This window comes from Tachysurus fulvidraco, chromosome 13 (genome assembly GCF_022655615.1).
Source record: "Tachysurus fulvidraco isolate hzauxx_2018 chromosome 13, HZAU_PFXX_2.0, whole genome shotgun sequence".
Lineage (NCBI taxonomy): Eukaryota > Metazoa > Chordata > Actinopteri > Siluriformes > Bagridae > Tachysurus > Tachysurus fulvidraco.
The window spans coordinates 27,737,676-27,755,175 of record NC_062530.1 but is presented as its reverse complement, the minus strand read 5'-3'; the positions used below and the strand labels follow the sequence as shown (position 1 = coordinate 27,755,175).

Below are 17,500 nucleotides of genomic sequence, written 5' to 3'. Positions count from 1 at the left end.
ATGGCACACACTTCATTCATATTACCAGATTTTTGCCTAACCAACTCCACACTGTTGGGTGTAATGAGAAGCACCCCATCTTTAGTATGTTTGCCATAATACTAAAATATGCATCAGATTGTTCACATGCACAGAAATATGTGCAGACACACACACATGCTGTTGCAACATTTATTTATTTATTTATTTATTCACTACAGTAAACAAGTCAGTGCAACATATACACAGCAGATATATTTACATGGGACTGAACAAAATATTCTTACAAAAAACAGTAAACTGAAAGAAAATTTCATGAAAAATCTATTACAGTAAAAAAAGAGGCAAGAAAAATAATTAGGCAGCATCTTGCTTCTATGGGGTTCAGAAATGGTGAGTATGGTGGGAGGTATCGCACGAGAAATGTTGGGTGGTCAGCAAACCAGTGTTGGACTGGGGCTGCACGATGAAAGCTCACGTTGTCCATTACTACAACGTACTGGTTTCTTTGATGGTCTGCATCATAATTACTCTCTGGTGGTATGACAATGTTGTGAAGTCTGTCAAGAAATGTGAGAATATGAGAAAGGTTGGCATGACGGTGGAGGACACCATGCATACTGGAGATGGCAGCACACATTGTGATGTTCCCACCACGTTGGCCAGGAACATCTATAATGGCTCTGTGACCAATGACGTTTCTCCCCCTTCTTCTGGACTTTGCAAGGTAGAACCCAGCCACATCTATAAAGATGAACTCATGTGGGATTGCATGAGCATCCATTTCCAGTACTCCCTGAAAACAAAGAACAAAATCAGTAAATATGGTGTTATCCAGTACACTGGGACACAATGTTGTGTGTAGTGTTCTGCAGTCAACATAGTACTTACATCCACATACAGTATGCTCGTCTGAACTATGTGTTACTTTGAGAGTTTCTCTCAAACGGCACCTTATAAAGTTGTTTCATTCTGATTTGGTTTCGCTTGAGAATGCGAGCCGATGTGGACAGACTGACTTGTTGAATGTTGTTTAATAAGTTGTTGTCTTGGATGATGTGGCTTTGAATTTCTCGTAATCTGATTTCATTATTTTCCAGAACCAAGTTTACAATGGCAGCTTCCTGTACCCCGGTGACCATTCGGCCCCTTCCTCCACCATGGTGTCGTCTCTCAGTCCTTTAGAAAAAATTAAATAAATATATATACAGTATAGGGCTTGGACAATGCAGCCTAAATATTTCCCCCACAGTAGAGTAGATTGTACAGGAAACTTGTACAGTTCATGAAGTAAACAGGTGTCACCCAACTGATGACACTATGACATGGGGTACTAGGTGTGTACTACATGTGTATTGGTTACATACCTGTTCTCCAGTCTAAAGGACAGAGGCGACAGTAAAACAGCTCAGGTTTGGCTGCACTCTCTGTCCATCCTCACGCATTGTCAGCCCATGGTTGATGACATGATCTACTAAGGTTGCTCTGATTTCATTTGAAAGTGTTTGTCTTCTTTGACCATGAACTCCTCTACCTGCTCTACCTCTCACTCTTCCTCCCCCTTTTATTCTCAACCTCCCTCTTCCTCTTCCTCTTTCTGCACTGTCTTCCATTGCTGTTGTAAAACAAAAGGTTCTCATCTGTGGTGTTTTCCTAGTGCTCACATCCTGACTGAAGTGTTAACAGTTAACCACTGAGGTGTTTGGTCAGGTGGCACATGTAGCTCATGTAGTGTCATTTTGAATGGCAGTGTTTTGAAATGGCAAACATGTGACTTTATGTCAGATTGTTGTGTCTTATACAGAGAACTGTGTTCAGGGCATTTAAAAAGTGCCATTTCGAAATGCACAATGTGTGTAAGGCAGAAAATGTGTTTATACTTTTGGAGACTTGAGAAGAAGTTTTGCTCTCTGTGTGTCAGTTTAAATCATTGTGCTGTGCGTCATTTTAGTGTGTTAGCAACTGGAAAAAACTGTAATGAGTTGTTAAGTAAACCTTGCTGCGTCGTCCCTCTGGCACAAGCTGGCACGCGTGGATCTGCCACCAAACCTGCTAGCAAACATCCAGGCCCCCAAAGAAGGGGCCCAGGGGCTGGTCCAGGTATCCAACAGAACCTCCAGTTCATACAGAGTCTCCTCAATGGGCACAAACACGTAGTATGGAGAGCAGCAGCCAGTCGAATACTACACTAGGTCATAGGACCGGGGTTGGACAGAACATTGGCACAAAAACGCTGGACATTACTGAATTATCAAACACTTACTGTCTACCTTTTACAATTCTGAACTTTTTAAAAAGCAAAACAAGGATTTTACACTGTGTTCTGTCTTTACACTGTGTTCTCTCTGTGTTCTGTCTTTACACTGTGTTCTGTCTTTACACTGTGTTCTCACTGTGTTCTCTCTTTACTCTGTGTTCTCACTGTGTTCTCTCTTTACTCTGTGTTCTCACTGTGTTCTCTCTTTACACTGTGTTCTCACTGTGTTCTCTCTTTACTCTGTGTTCTCACTGTGTTCTCTCTTTACACTGTGTTCTCACTGTGTTCTCTCTTTACTCTGTGTTCTCACTGTGTTCTCTCTTTACTCTGTGTTCTCACTGTGTTCTCTCTTTACACTGTGTTCTCACTGTGTTCTCTCTGTGTTCTGTCTTTGAACTCTTTTATTTCCATTTTAAACCCTGAGTCACAGAGACAAACTGTTTGTCAGGCTTTTAAAGTGACATGACATACGGCTAAGTACGGTGACCCATGGTCAGAATCTGTTCTCTGCACTTAACCCATCCAAAGTGTACACACACACACACACACACACACACACACACACACACACACACACACACACACACACACACACACACACACGGAGCAGTGGGCAGACATTTATGCGAGCAGTTGGGGGGGGGTTCGGTGCCTTGCTCAAGGGCACCTCAGTCATGGCCGGCCCGAGACTTGAACCCACAACCTTCGGGTTAGGAGTCAGACTCTCTAACCATTAGGCCACGACTTCCCCCTGCTCACTGCTCCAGGTTACTGTCTTTGTGTTTTTATGGAGCATTTTAAGGACTTTTAATGTTGATTTTACTTTTCAGGGTTTTATTTTGGTTTTAAATATCAGGAGAAACAAAAATGCCAAAAATGGCAATATGCCTGAGCCGAAAAAAGTAAACTGGACAAAACACTGATCACGGATCACACACAGACACACACACAGGTATTGTGGTGTTTAGACTCTTGTGTTGAGGTGTCACTCTGCAGCTCTCATCCCCTGAAATGTGGCAGAAATATCAGTAACCTCCGTATTACCTGAGCTCTGTTTCCTTAACAAGTGTGTGTGTGTGTGTGTGTGTGTGTGTGTGTGTGTGTGTGTGTGTGTGTGTGCGAATGTGTGTGTGTGTGTGTGTTCGTGTGTGTGTGTGTGTGTGTGTGTGTGTGTGTGTGTGTGTGTGTGTGTGTGTGTGTGTGAGTGTTCGTGTGTGTGCGCGTGTGTGTGTGTGCGAGTGTGTGTGAGTGTTCGTGTGTGTGTTTATTGCGTGTGTGTGTGTGTGTGTTTATTATGTGTGTGCGTTTATTGTGTGTGTGTGTTTATGTGTATGTATGTGTGTGTGTCTGTGTGTGTGCGTGTGTGTGTGTGAGTGTTCATGTGTGTGTGTGTGTGTGTGTGTGTGTGTGTGTGTGTGTGTGTGAGAGTGTGTGTGTGCGAGTGTGTGTGTGTGTGCGAGTGTGTGTGTGTGCGTGCAATTGTGTGTGTGTGTGCAAGTGTGTGTGTGCGAGTGTGTGTGTGTGCGTGCAATTGTGTGTGTGTGTGTGTGTGTGTGTGCAAGTGTGTGTGTCTACGAGTGTGTGTGTGTGTGCGTGCAATTGTGTGTGTGTGTGTGTGTGTGTGTGTGTGTGTGTGTGTGTGTGTGTGTGTGTGTGTGTGTGTGTGTGGCTGTGTGTGTGTGTGTGTGTGTGTGTGTGTGTGTGGCTGTTATGGATTCCGATGCTTCAGCATGTGAAATTAAATGATCCCTGTGCTTAAAGTGTCATTAAATGAAGCCGTGCTACAACCTTGGAGCCCTTTACTACAGGCAGATGACTTTAACATTGTGAATGTGGAGCTCAGATCTCCTTGTAAATACTAATGTAACTTTATCTCTCACTCCAAAACATTCTCATTGGCTGACAGCAGAATAACATTAATAACATTAAAACAGACAGAAATAATTTGAGTTTTGGCTTCATCTAAGAATAGCATCACTAAATCACTAATAAAAAGTAAATAAACTGAATAAACTCTCTCTCTAACACTAACAGGAAGACTGTTAAAGTTTGGGAGCTAGATAAGAAAACGCTCTACCACCTTTAGCAGACTTAGATATTCTGGGAACTAGCAGAAGTCCTGAGTTTTGTGATCTCAGAGAGCGTGAAGGATTGTAACGTGTTAGAAGACTAGTTAGATACATGGGAGCTAAACCATTAAGAGCCTTGTACGTAAGTAGCAGCAGTTTGTAATCAGTTCTAAACTTAACAGGTAGCCAGTGTAGAGATGATAACATTGGGGTTAAAGGTCATACTTTCTTGTCCTAGTGAGAACTCTGGCAGCTGCATTTTGGACTAACTGTAACCTATTTATTAAAGATGCAGGACAACCACCTAGTAATGCATTACAATAGTCCAGTCTAGAGGTCATGAAGGCATCAACTAGCTTCTCAGCATCAGATACTCTTCATGCCTCCTGCTGCTGACCAACTTTATGGAGATGCAGATATCATTTTCCAACAGGACTCGGCACCTGCACACAGTGCCAAAGCTACCAGTACCTGGTTTAAGGACCATGGGATCCCTGATCTTAATTGGCCAGCAAACTCACCTGACCTTAATCCCACAGAAAATCTTTGGTTTATTGTGAAGAGGAAGAAGCGATATGCCAGACCCAACAATGCAGAAGAGCTGAAGGCCACAATCAGAGCAACCTGGGCTCTCATAACACCTGAGCAGTGCCACAGACTGATCGACTCCATGTCACACCGCATCGCTGCAGTAATTCAGGCAGAAGGAGCTCCAACTAAGTATTGAGTGCTGAACATGCCCATACTTTACATGTTTATACTTTACATGCTCATACTTTACATGTTTATACTTTACATGCTCATACTTTACATGTTTATACTTTACATGCTCATACTTTACATGTTTATACTTTACATGTTTATACTTTACATGCTCATACTTTACATGTTTATACTTTACATGCTCATACTTTACATGTACATACTTCACATGTTTACACTTTACATGTACATACTTTACATGTTTATACTTTACATGCACATACTTTACATGTTTATACTTTACATGCTCATACTTTACATGTACATACTTTACATGTTTATACTTTACATGTACATACTTCACATGTTTATACTTTACATGCACATACTTTACATGTTTATATTTTACATGCTCATACTTTACATGTACATACTTTACATGTTTATACTTTACATGTACATACTTCACATGTTTATACTTTACATGCACATACTTTACATGTTTATATTTTACATGCTCATACTTTACATGTACATACGTTACATGTTTATACTTTACATGCTCATACTTTACATGTTTATACTTTACATGCTCATATTTTACATGCTCATACTTTACATGTACATACGTTACATGTTTATACTTTACATGTTTATACTTTACATGCTCATACTTTACATGTTTATATTTTACATGTTTATACTTTACATGCACATACTTTAAATGTTTATACTTTACATGCACATACTTTACATGTTTATACTTTACATTTTATACTTTACTTTTTATACTTTACATGCACATACTTTAAATGTACATACTTTACATGTTGATACTTCACATGTTTACACTTTACATGTACATACGTTACATGTTTATACTTTACATGCTCATACTTTACATGTTTATACTTTACATGCTCATATTTTACATGCTCATACTTTACATGTACATACGTTACATGTTTATACTTTACATGTTTATACTTTACATGCTCATACTTTACATGTTTATATTTTACATGTTTATACTTTACATGCACATACTTTACATGTTTATACTTTATATTTTATACTTTACATTTTATACTTTACATGCACATACTTTAAATGTACATACTTTACATGTTGATACTTCACATGTTTACACTTTACATGTTTATACTTTACATGCTCACACTTTACATGTTTATACTTTACATGTTTATACTTTACATGTATATACTGTACATGTTTATACTTTACATGCACATACTTTACATGTACATACTTTACATGCACATACTTTAAATGTACATACTTTACATGTTGATACTTCACATGTTTACACTTTATATGCTCATACTTTACATGTTTATACTTTACATGTTTATACTTTACATGTATATACTGTACATGTTTATACTTTACATGCACATACTTTAAATGTACATACTTTACATGTTGATACTTCACATGTTTACACTTTACATGTTTACACTTTATATGCTCATACTTTACATGTTTATACTTTACATGTTTATACTTTACATTTTTATACTTTACATGTTTATACTTTACATGTTCATACTTTACATGTTTATACTTTACATGCTCATACTTTACATGTTTATACTTTACATGTTCATACTTTACATGTTTATACTTTACATGTTTATACTTTACATGTTTATACTTTACATGCACATACTTTACATGTTTATACTTTACATGTTCATACTTTACATGTTTATACTTTACATGTTTACACTTTACATGTTTATACTTTACATGCTCGTACTTTTCATGTTTATACTTTACATGCTCATACTTTACATGTTTATACTTTACATGTTTATACTTTACATGCTCGTACTTTTCATGTTTATACTTTACATGCTCATACTTTACATGTTCATACTTTACATGTTTATACTTTACATGTTTACACTTTACATGTTTATACTTTACATGCTCGTACTTTTCATGTTTATACTTTACATGCTCATACTTTACATGTTTATACTTTACATGTTTATACTTTACATTTTTATACTTTACATGTTTATACTTTACATGTTCATACTTTACATGTTTATACTTTACATGTTCATACTTTACATGTTTATACTTTACATGTTTATACTTTACATGTTTATACTTTACATGTTTGTACTTTATTTGTACAAAATTATTTCGAATGAACCCGTTTTCTTAGGAACTCTCGCGATACTTGAGAACGAGAAGACGCGCAGCGCCGCCGTAATGCGCAGGCGCAGTGAGCCGCAGTGAGAGAGAAAAGGCGGCACGGCGCGCTGTACACAAGACATCATGGCTGATCACGTTCCTGAGCTCGGAGTCACGGACAAACAGCAACAATCTCCACACTCGTCTCTGATAGACGAAGACACAGACACCCCTCAGGAGGACACCAACGGCGTCAAAGCGTAAACTCGCCTTTATTTATACACCGTGTTTTAGCTTCAATGCTAACACAAAGATGGAGTCTGAGGCGATCCACAAGCTAGCGCGCTCGTGCGCATAATAATAAACATGCGGGACGTTTATTTGTACATTTAGTTTTCGGTCTGTGGATAAAGTGAAGTAACGCTGTACAGTAAGATAGATATTAATGATATTAGCGTAAATGTACTGCTAATGATTAGCAGTGTTGCTAACAGCTCTTGCTAGCTTACAGCGGTTGCTAAGCTAACAGTTGCGCGGATTCGGAGTAGTTCCTGCGTCCTGCGTTTTGATTGGCTGGAAAAGGTTCTGTGGGCGGATTCTTTAATATGAACGTTTTATTGGCCGATGAAGCGGGTCTTATTTGTAAAGCGCTTTTTAATTGGCTGATTGTTGGGCAGGGGCGGGCTTTGGGTCTGGAGTGTGATGTAGAAAATCCGAACTTATTTAATGTGATTATTATATTAATAATGATGTTCTGTGTATGTTGTATTTCTCAGTAGGTTCACATGCACTTGTGTTAAAACACATTTATTAATGTATTGTGACTGTTAATTAATGTGCTTTTCCTTCTGTTTGTGAAGTGATGCAGAGGAAAACCTGCTGGACAAACCGGAGGGCAAGGATAAGGAGAAAACATCTGGCCGGAAGTCCAGTCGTTATCACCCCTATAAGGACCGACATGGAGGGTCAGGGGACAAGAAGACGTCCCAGCGTAACCGCGTGTTCATTAGCAATATTCCTTACGATATGAAGTGGCAGGCAATTAAAGATCTAATGAGAGAGAAAGGTAACACACCATGACTAAAGGCAGACTCTCGATCTCTCACACACACACACTCTCTCTCTCTCTCTCACACACACACACACACACACGTGTGGACAAGATTCTCTGTTCCCCTGTAGAGGAGTTTAACACTTTCTTTTATCCAGATGAATTTGGTCTTTGTGTGTTTTTAGTAACAGCTCCGACATAATTGTGATGAATTTGTTGACACATTTGATCTTAATTTGGGTTCATGAAGGTAAACGGTGGACAGTTACTTTATAAAAGTGCTCTGGTTGTGTGTGGATCTGCTGCTGGTGTGTGTGTGTCTGTAGTTCTTTACAGTACAGTGTGTGTACACTGGGAGGAAATTTGTCCTTGGATGGTTGATCTGATGTGATTATAATGTGGGTTTCTCTAGCCGTAGTGTGAAGAGTTCCAGCGTTGTGGTGCTGTTGTGTTTTTTTAAATGCATTGTGTGTGTGTGTTTGTTTCTTGGTATTTCCCCTCTTGTATGTCTCATGTAGTTGGTGAGGTTACATACGTGGAGCTGTTTAAGGATGCAGAAGGAAAGTCAAGGGTAAGTGCTGTAGAGGCTGTAAACTCGGCTTCTTCTCTCATGTGTAGCACCGTGACTGGAACACACAGCTCTTTATATGTTGGATACACGTCTGATCTATTATTGATGAAGACTTTTAGACTCAGAAATGGTTTTGTTTTGACTTTTTAGCTTCTTATTATTATATTTACATGGCTGTACTTTTTAATTGGTGGAATCCTGTTTGGCCTGAGAGACAAACCTGATGATTGGACTTGGTGTCTTATTGGGAAATAAGTGACTGAATGTGTACATTAAGAGGAAATTTTGTATATATAATTCTACACAAGAACTACACTGCTTATGTATGTGTCATTGTTCAGCTGTGGTGTCCATGTCTGTGTTTTAAATAAACGTTTATTTATTGTAATGCAGACCCCAATAGTTTGGGCATGTTACTTTGTTAATGTGCACAGAGATTTGTACTAATGTGTGTGTTCGTTTCCAACATTGTGCACGTGGGGGTGGTGTTGGTTCTGCTGCACTCCTGACAGGGCTGTGGGTAAGTACAATAACGGCTCCTACTGTTTTACAGTCTGCTGTCATCCTGTACATCACCACAGAAATACACAACTTTCTTTTGTTTTATTTGTGTGTAGAGTTGTGGAGTTCAAAGATGAGGAGTTTGTTAAGAAAGCGATTGAGGTGATGAACAAATATGACCTCAGCGGCCGACCCCTGAACATTAAAGAGGTGCGTTCTCGGCAGAGTTAGAGCTGATGTCCATGCTAACCAATCAGATTCAACCTATTAATCCTTGGTCCTGCTGTTAGTTTTTATCCCAAATAAATACTTTATCCTGAAATAAGCTTAAAGCCAAGCTTTGTGTTTTAGAGCATTGACATTACACCGCAATGACCTCGTACTTTTGAGGGCAATGATCTACAGGGTCTGTGTGTGTGTGCGTGTTTTCAGGACCCAGATGGAGAGCATGCACGCCGTGTGTTACAGCGAGGTGGAGGTGGTTACCCTGGAGGCAGGGGGCATGACAGTGGGCCTGGCCAGGTCAACCTACCCCCCTCCATCTCTAACAACCCAAACATTCCCCCTGATGTCATCGGCGCTCTACAGCACGGCCGACTCGGCTCCACCGTGTTCGTTGCTAATGTGAGCGCGCACACACACACGCACACAGTTTCTGTCTTGATGTGTTTTGTTCAGGTGGGATTTCACATATTTAACACACACACACACACGCAACAGATTTGATTTAAATGAATTAAAATGATGGAGTTTCTTTAACAGCTGCACCGTCTCTTTCCTTATTCTGTAGTCAGAGTCTCTCAGACAGAGAGCTTTAACCTCAACAGCATCTTTATCACTACATTCCTTCACTTTGGTGTTAAATGTATAATGAACTGAAATGATGTGATTTCCGTGTGTGTGTGTGTGTAGCTGGACTTTAAGGTGGGCTGGAAGAAGCTGAAGGAAGTGTTTAGCATGGCTGGAGTGGTGAAGAGAGCAGATGTGAAGGAGGATAAAGATGGGAAGAGCAGAGGAATGGGAACGGTCACCTTTGAACAATCTCTGGAGGCTGTGCAGGCCATCTGTATCCTACACAATCACACACTGCTAATTAATTCCATGTAGCAGTATTCAGTTAAAGGGGAAACTTATGTGCTCATATTGTTAGCTTTTAGTTGTATTAGAAATAAAGGCATGTGTGAGGTCACTTGTGTTTTACCCTTAACTGTAATTACAGCCATGTTTAATGGGCAGATGCTGTTTGACAGACAGATGCATGTTAAAATGGTGAGTTGTTTTAAACAAAACTGATAAACCTGATAAAGCTGTCAGTGTTAAACATTACGCTGAGTGTGTGCATGTGTGTGTGTGTGTGTGTGCGTGCACTTTTAGGATGATAAGTCTTTGCCCCCTGATGATTTCCGCTCAACTGACAAAGCCTCTCAGCTGCCAAGTAAGTGTGTGTGTGTGTGTGTGTGTGTGTGTGTGTGTGTGTGTGTTGAACTTATCAGTGTGCAGACCGTGATTGTGTCTGACCTTAAGCACTACTTTATACTATCTCTCTCTCACACACACACACAGAGCTCATTACTTACTGTCTGACCCAAGGCATATTTATTGATCTGTAAATGATGTTTTACCTCCTTCTGTAATTTAGCAGTTAACCTCATTATCAATTGTGGGGTTGTTTCAGGAGGTCTAGGGGGTATTGGGATGGGCCTGGGTCCTGGTGGGCAACCCATCAATACTAATCGTCTGAGTGGAGGAGGAGGAGGAGGAATGGGTTCCATGGGTCCTGGAGGTTAGTGTGCACACTCTCTCTCTCTCTCTCTCTCTCTCTCTCACACATCTCTCTCTCTCACACACACACACACAGCTTGAGATTATTGTGATGTGTAGGATACATTATTACAGTGAAGCTTCTTTTACTCCACTCAGTTCAGCAGTACTTTATTAGCGTTGTTAATGAAGATATTGAATAAATATTCATACAAAAACACATCTGCATTTATAACATTTTCTGCTCTGCACCTCTCCTCTTCTCAGGGATGGATGGAGGTGCATTTGGAGGAATGAACAGAATGGGAGGTAAGATATTTTTTATTATTATTATTAAATTCAGCCATAAACTCTTTTTATTAAACTTTTTTTAAAAGTATATCTATCTGTCTGTGTGTGGCAGGAATGGGTGGAGGATTTGGAGCTATGGATGGAGTTGGGATGGGTGGATTTGGAGGGAGAGACATGATGCCTATAGGCAGGATGGGAGGTAAGAGCACCACATCCCTCTTTTCTCATCTCTCACTGTCTGTATTTGTGTGGCCTCTGATGTGGTGTGTGTGTTAGATATGTACAGGTCTGGGATGGGAATGATGGATCGTGATTATGGCCGCAGTGATATGGCCATGAACAGACCGTTTGGGGACTCGTTTGGGGGACTGGGTACGTGTGCAAGCACACACACACACACACACACACACACGTTGTCCGTGTTGTGATGTTCTTTTCTTGGTCAGGTGGAGGAATGGGAGGATATGGAGGAGGAATGGGAAACTCTGGCATGGGCTCAGGATTAGGTACACACACACACGCACACACACACACAGTCCTGCTTGCAGTTTAGTTGTGTGCTCCACTTTGTTCTCTACTGGATATTATAAAGTGCTGCATGGATCAGAGTTAAAATGAGTTAGCAGTGTTCTAGTGGAGAGATGATCTGTAGTCTCACGGATGGTGTTTAACTTGTACTCCACACATAAATATTCTTAGTTACCTGTCAGTGGTGTTTCTGACTTACTGCACTGCCTCATTTTCATACAGCTCATACTGTAGCTGCTCTAATCGACACTTACAGCGGATGTGTAGCACAAGCACCACCTCTCTGTACATCATCTTACAGCACCCATGTCAGCAGTGTGATGGCGATTAACCACAGAATATATATCCTGACATAGCGACATGTGTAGTTATAGTTAACTGTTATAACCTGATCTCCAGGAAGCACACACTAGTGTTGCACAGCAGTTTGTTTTATTAGACAACGTGTAGTCCATAAAGTGTAAGACTAGTCGTCATCTCCATAAAGTGGTGTAAACCTCCTAAATTTACATTAATTCAATATAACGTGTGTCTGTGTGTGGAGGAGGAGGAGGAGGAATGGGTAACATGGGAATGGACCGGATGAGTGGATTCGACAGGATGGGCAGCAATATGGACATGAACCGCAGCTTTGGCCAGTTTGGGAGCAGCTCCAGTCACATGGGTGGAGACAGAGGGGTGGGGTCAAAGGGAGGATGCCAGATATTTGTGAGAAATGTAAGTATGTGTGTGGTCAAGAACTTTATTACAGTAACACACATACAATACCCCTGTGGTGTGTGCTGATGTAGCTCACTTTCTCCAACAGCTTTCCTATGACCTGACGTGGCAGAAACTCAAGGAGAAGTTCAGCCAGTGTGGTGAGTGTGTGTGCGCGCCTGTGTGTGTGCGCGCCTGTGTGTGTGCGCGCCTGTGTGTGTGCGCGCCTGTGTGTGTGCGCGCCTGTGTGTGTGCGCGCCTGTGTGTGTGCGCGCCTGTGTGTGTGCGCGCCTGTGTGTGTGCGCGCCTGTGTGTGTGCGCGCCTGTGTGTGTGCGCGCCTGTGTGTGTGCGCGCCTGTGTGTGTGCGCGCCTGTGTGTGTGTCATCCATTTTATTGAATTTAATGCAAAACACAATGTTACACACAAACATTCCCAGCAGTGTGTAACAAAAATGTTATTACTGTTCAGTATGAGCTGATTATTTACTGTTTTTTTTTTTTTACTCTTTTATAAACCTGTTCTTAAAGGTGATATAAATTACACTAGAGTAATTATGTATATGAAGAAGCATAATAGTGTGTGTGTGTGTGATGCAGGTCAGGTGATGTATGCAGAGATAAAGATGGAGAATGGGAAGTCTAAGGGCTGTGGCACAGTGCGCTTTGACTCCCCAGAGAGTGCTGAGCAGGCCTGCAGGATGATGAATGGAACCAAAATAAACGGCCGAGAGGTGGATGTGCGCATCGACCGTAACGCCTAAACACACACACACACACACTCGCCTCACATCTCCTTATTCACATTCATTCCCTTTAAGAACTTTTGTTTTGTTTTAGAAACACTTTTCTGAACATTTAGACTCATCTCTCTCTCTCTCACACACACACACACACACTACAAATAATCGGCAGACCTGGCTCCGGTAAATGATGTGCGTAATGTTTGTTTATATGCCATGACTACTTTTTTTGTAAACTTCTTTTTAATTTGCGCGTCACCAGTTTATTTGAATGAAGAAATTAAATAAACTTTTTAATTTTTAACTTTGTCTCTGTAATGAAACTCTTGGACTGAGAGGAGTCGTGTGTGTGTGTGTGTGTGTGTGTGTGTGTGTGTGGTCTTCCCTTTATAGTATAAACACCACATTTACTAAGAACTGTCCACACACAAGCCTCCAGCACTGAACTTCAGTTTATTACAAAAGCCTTCGTGTAAACTTTAACGATGCTCATATTCGAGTTCCTTTAACACACTTGCTATAATCCCACTGTCTGGTGTCACCCACACAGGGAGGTGGTGTCCGGTTTCTTTACATGGTCTGTGTCCTCACTCCTGTTCTTTAGAGCTGCGTTTTGATCTGAAACTTGGTTGAGTTTTAAAATGCTGTGTAAATAAATGTTGGTGAATAATGTTGGTCCTGAAGGCTGTAAGCTTTACTGAGCACTGGCACTACAACAATCTGCTCCATTACACTAAAATATCTCACACACGAGCAGGGACATCAACAACCTAGAACACACTGGGACTGGTTACAATGGGTGGTGTGTGTGTGTGTGTGTGTCTAACTGGAACTGAACTGGTGCTAAACTGGTGTAAGGGAAGGAAAAGTGTGTGGGATGCAGTGTTACAGGAACATCATCCACTTGTACAAAGTTTGGTTATTACTGCTTAGAATTGTCTAATCTGTCCTACTTTGACCTTCTTACAGAGATAAATTAAATATGGTTTTTATAAGAATCATTTTCAAGCTCACTGCTGTAACCATGGTAACAGTTAAACAGGTTTTGCCCATTTATTTAATGGTCATGGTTCTGTAACTGGTTCTGTGGAAACCTAGAAAGTTATAAAATGCTGTGTAGTGTACATCGAAGGGAAGTGATGTCATCACACATACAAACACACTCTAAGTACAACCGTGTGTGTGTGTGTGTGTTAAAAAAAACAAAACAGCTGAATTAGGAATTAACATGATGGTTGATGGTGCCAGTTAAGATAAGACTGTCTCCAGGAGGACAATAGAACAGAAAGGTGGGCAGTAGATTTCCATCCTGCCACATCTGTGATGCTGAGAGTTCTCTGCTCTCCGCTGCATCTCCCACTGCAGGAGTGTTATTGTAAACGTTCAGGGCATATCTCAGTCTGCCCCTGCTATCTCCTGTCTTTACCACACAAGTCTGTCTAGCTACATGGTGAGAGGTCAGAGGAGACTCCGTCTACACCTGCTGTACTGAAGACAGCTCACAACATCTGCTCACAACATCTGGCTTTACACAGGGTTAGAAACGGCCATGTGGAGAGGAGTTGAAGGATGATGACCTTATAAAACTAACTGCTGGTGATCTATTAACTAGTTACACTTATGTTTATGGGCCAAAGATTCTCAGAAGTGCAGGATGTTCAGCCACGTTATCATCACAGGCAGAAGTATAGTGAGCAGGTCACGACACCAGGAAGTATATTCAGTGTGTGTGTGTGTGTGTGTGTGAGAGAGAGAGAGAGAGAGAGAGAGAGAGAGAGATTAGTACGAGTGTCTCGTGTTAGTAGAGTTACTGCAGTGTATATTAATTCTAGGGCTAAACACAGCACTGTGGCGCCCCCTACAGCCACAAAGGACTCTCCTCTCCTCCCCCTTCATCTTCATCCTTTTTCTTTCCTTTCGATTTTCTTCGTTCTTTTGTTCTTCAGGTATGTATTTGTCAGTTGAATGGATTCTGATTCAGGAGGACATTACTAAAGTCCTTGAGGGTAAAACCTCCTGCATGTTTGTGTGAAGTTCCCCGAGCTCCGTGTAGCTGGTCTGATCCCAGGAGGAGTTCCTCAGGGTGCAGAGAGGAACACTGACCTGCACCAGTGTGTAAATGATGATGTTGCAGGTGTGACGGAGGGTTTTATCTCCATCTAATTTACATCACTTTTATGGGTTCATAAATGAAAATACAGTAAATAATAATGAGGTGTGAACTCATAAGCAGCTCGTACGTCTGAGCATTAATATAACTTTTATTTTTGTGTTGCTCAATTTGTTAAACAAAACATTGGCAGCGGTGTAACGTTGTGTGTTTTTAATTACATTTAATTCTTTATAAAGTAAATGGTGTGTATCAGCTGATCTGAGGTCAGTAATATTAAACATGAATAGGAGTGTCTGGTGATTGGACACTGATCTGAGGTCAGTTATTCTGCACAGTATTGACCTGCAGTGTGTTCTATGTTCTAGATAAACCTGAAACTTCATTACAGAATGAAGTCTGTTCTTACGTCCATTGGGAAGTGCTAATGTTGAATCTGCATAAAGCACCGGATCTGATCTGAGATCAGTTAAACACACAGGTGTTCACATGGGTCCCAGTTGTTGTGTATGATCACTGATCTGAAGTCAGTGAACCTTGTATGTGCAGGTTCAGTCACTGTGTGTTAAGGCTGAGATCACGGCCCAGTACGTTGTATCTGGGGTCAGTTAGTCACCACAAGCACGGATCGGACTGTTCCCAATGATCCCCAGTTCGTACAGGATGGACAGTGTGGCAAAGATGATGTAGATGACTAAGCAGGCAGCGCCCAGCTTCCTGTCCAGCTTCCAGCCATTGATGTGAGTGGCGATGAAGAGGATGAGGATGGAGACAAGGAGTGAGGAGGTGGTGAAAACCAGCCCTGTACTGTTCACGACCACCGGAGACGATGGGTCCACAAATGCTGTCTTTATAAACCAGGGCAGGCCCAAACACAGCATGTCAAACACGTTAGAGCCCACGATGTTGGACATGGCCATGTCCCCTTTACCTGAGGGACACACAAGGACCCGTGTGATATAACTATATCATTTATAAATAAAGTTAGTTTTAAAGATAAACCCTGTCTCTCAGTGAAGGGGGTGTGGCTTGTGTACCTGTCCGTCTCAGTGAAGGGGGTGTGGCTTGTGTACCTGTCAGTCTCAGTGAAGGGGGTGTGGCTTGTGTACCTGTCAGTCTCAGTGAAGGGGGTGTGGCTTGTGTACCTGCCTGTCTCAGTGAAGGGGGTGTGGCTTGTGTACCTGTCAGTCTCAGTGAAGGGGGTGTGGCTTGTGTACCTGTCCGTCTCAGTGAAGGGGGTGTGGCTTGTGTACCTGTCAGTCTCAGTGAAGGGGGTGTGGCTTGTGTACCTGTCAGTCTCAGTGAAGGGGGTGTGGCTTGTGTACCTGTCAGTCTCAGTGAAGGGGTGTGGTTTGTGTACCTGTCCGTCTCAGTGAAGGGGGTGTGGCTTGTGTACCTGTCAGTCTCAGTGAAGGGGTGTGGCTTGTGTACCTGTCCGTCTCAGTGAAGGGGCGTGGCCTCTCCCTCTTTAAGGCTGCTAGTGAATTAAATACAGACTTTACCCTCTCGAGCCACCATCACACTGGCGATGGTATCTGGGATGCTGGTTCCTGCTGCTAACAGCGTCAGTCCCATCACTGTGTCAGGAATCTCCAGGGTCTCTCCTACACGTAAATATAAAGAGATTTGAGGTAAACTGTGTGTTTGCAGCTTGAGTAGAATGTGAAGTTATCATCCAAGTTAAAGGTGGCAGATGATGATGATGATGATGATGATGATGAATGCAGCTTGTTAGCATGAAGAGCCCTGAGGAAAGGGTTTAAAGGGTCTGTGTTTAAAAATGTGATGAAACCAAATTTATTCATTAGTGCACGCAGACGTCTGACACAGACAGCCTGGAGTGAAGTGGCATTCTCCTGCTACACACACGCACACACACACACACACACACGCACACACACACGCACACGCACGCACACACACGCACACACACACGCACACACACACACACACACACACACACACACACACACGTCTGCACTACATTTTTCTGAATAATAATCCTATTATTGTCCCATGAGGCCGTGGGAATCACATGATCTCAGGCTCTAATCCCACAATCCCTCAGGATGCA

At 41.6% G+C, this 17,500-nt stretch overlaps 3 protein-coding genes and 1 long non-coding RNA gene across 8 annotated transcripts in view; 2 read left to right on the top strand and 2 right to left on the bottom strand.

The window, feature by feature from the left end:
* The window catches only part of LOC113657299, a 1,727,325-nt gene that overhangs the window by 1,257,684 nt on the left and 452,141 nt on the right, over nucleotides 1-17,500 (bottom strand). The gene's annotated exons all lie outside the window — the stretch shown is intronic.
* LOC125146171 overlaps nucleotides 1-17,500 on the top strand; it is a 1,103,650-nt gene that overhangs the window by 807,475 nt on the left and 278,675 nt on the right. The window lies entirely within an intron of this gene.
* myef2 (myelin expression factor 2) lies at nucleotides 7,252-13,620 on the top strand. 5 transcript variants are annotated; one of them, XM_027179585.2, is made up of 17 exons: nucleotides 7,252-7,433; nucleotides 8,034-8,239; nucleotides 8,743-8,795; nucleotides 9,308-9,315; nucleotides 9,413-9,506; nucleotides 9,729-9,920; nucleotides 10,209-10,362; nucleotides 10,516-10,565; nucleotides 10,671-10,731; nucleotides 10,972-11,079; nucleotides 11,325-11,366; nucleotides 11,461-11,547; nucleotides 11,625-11,720; nucleotides 11,795-11,854; nucleotides 12,424-12,593; nucleotides 12,685-12,736; nucleotides 13,174-13,620. In XM_027179585.2, the coding sequence occupies exons 1-17, from the start codon at nucleotides 7,318-7,320 to the stop codon at nucleotides 13,335-13,337; spliced, it is 1,713 nt and encodes a 570-aa protein (XP_027035386.1). In that variant the 5' UTR covers nucleotides 7,252-7,317; the 3' UTR covers nucleotides 13,338-13,620. The 5 variants fall into 5 exon arrangements, with proteins under 5 accessions (XP_027035386.1, XP_027035385.1, XP_047678091.1 ...); XM_027179584.2 differs by having other exon boundaries at nucleotides 12,421-12,593; XM_047822135.1 differs by having other exon boundaries at nucleotides 12,418-12,593.
* slc24a5 (solute carrier family 24 member 5) overlaps nucleotides 15,560-17,500 on the bottom strand; it is a 10,585-nt gene continuing 8,644 nt past the window's right edge. The window contains exons 8-9 of the mRNA XM_027179588.2: nucleotides 16,929-17,030; nucleotides 15,560-16,357 (exon numbers count right to left, since the gene is read on the bottom strand). Coding sequence (XP_027035389.1) covers nucleotides 16,035-16,357; nucleotides 16,929-17,030 — 425 coding nt within the window. The 3' untranslated portion in view covers nucleotides 15,560-16,034. The remainder of the gene's footprint in view (nucleotides 16,358-16,928; nucleotides 17,031-17,500) is intronic.

Excerpts from the sequence above, each read along its gene's own strand:
- myef2 (XM_047822135.1), top strand. The coding sequence starts at position 7,318 with ATGGCTGATCACGTTCCTGAGCTCGGAGTCACGGACAAACAGCAACAA. Across the intron at positions 7,434-8,033 it reads GACACCAACGGCGTCAAAGC|TGATGCAGAGGAAAACCTGC; the intron begins GTAAACTCGCCT and ends CTGTTTGTGAAG. Across the intron at positions 11,367-11,460 it reads AGGAATGAACAGAATGGGAG|GAATGGGTGGAGGATTTGGA; the intron begins GTAAGATATTTT and ends TGTGTGTGGCAG.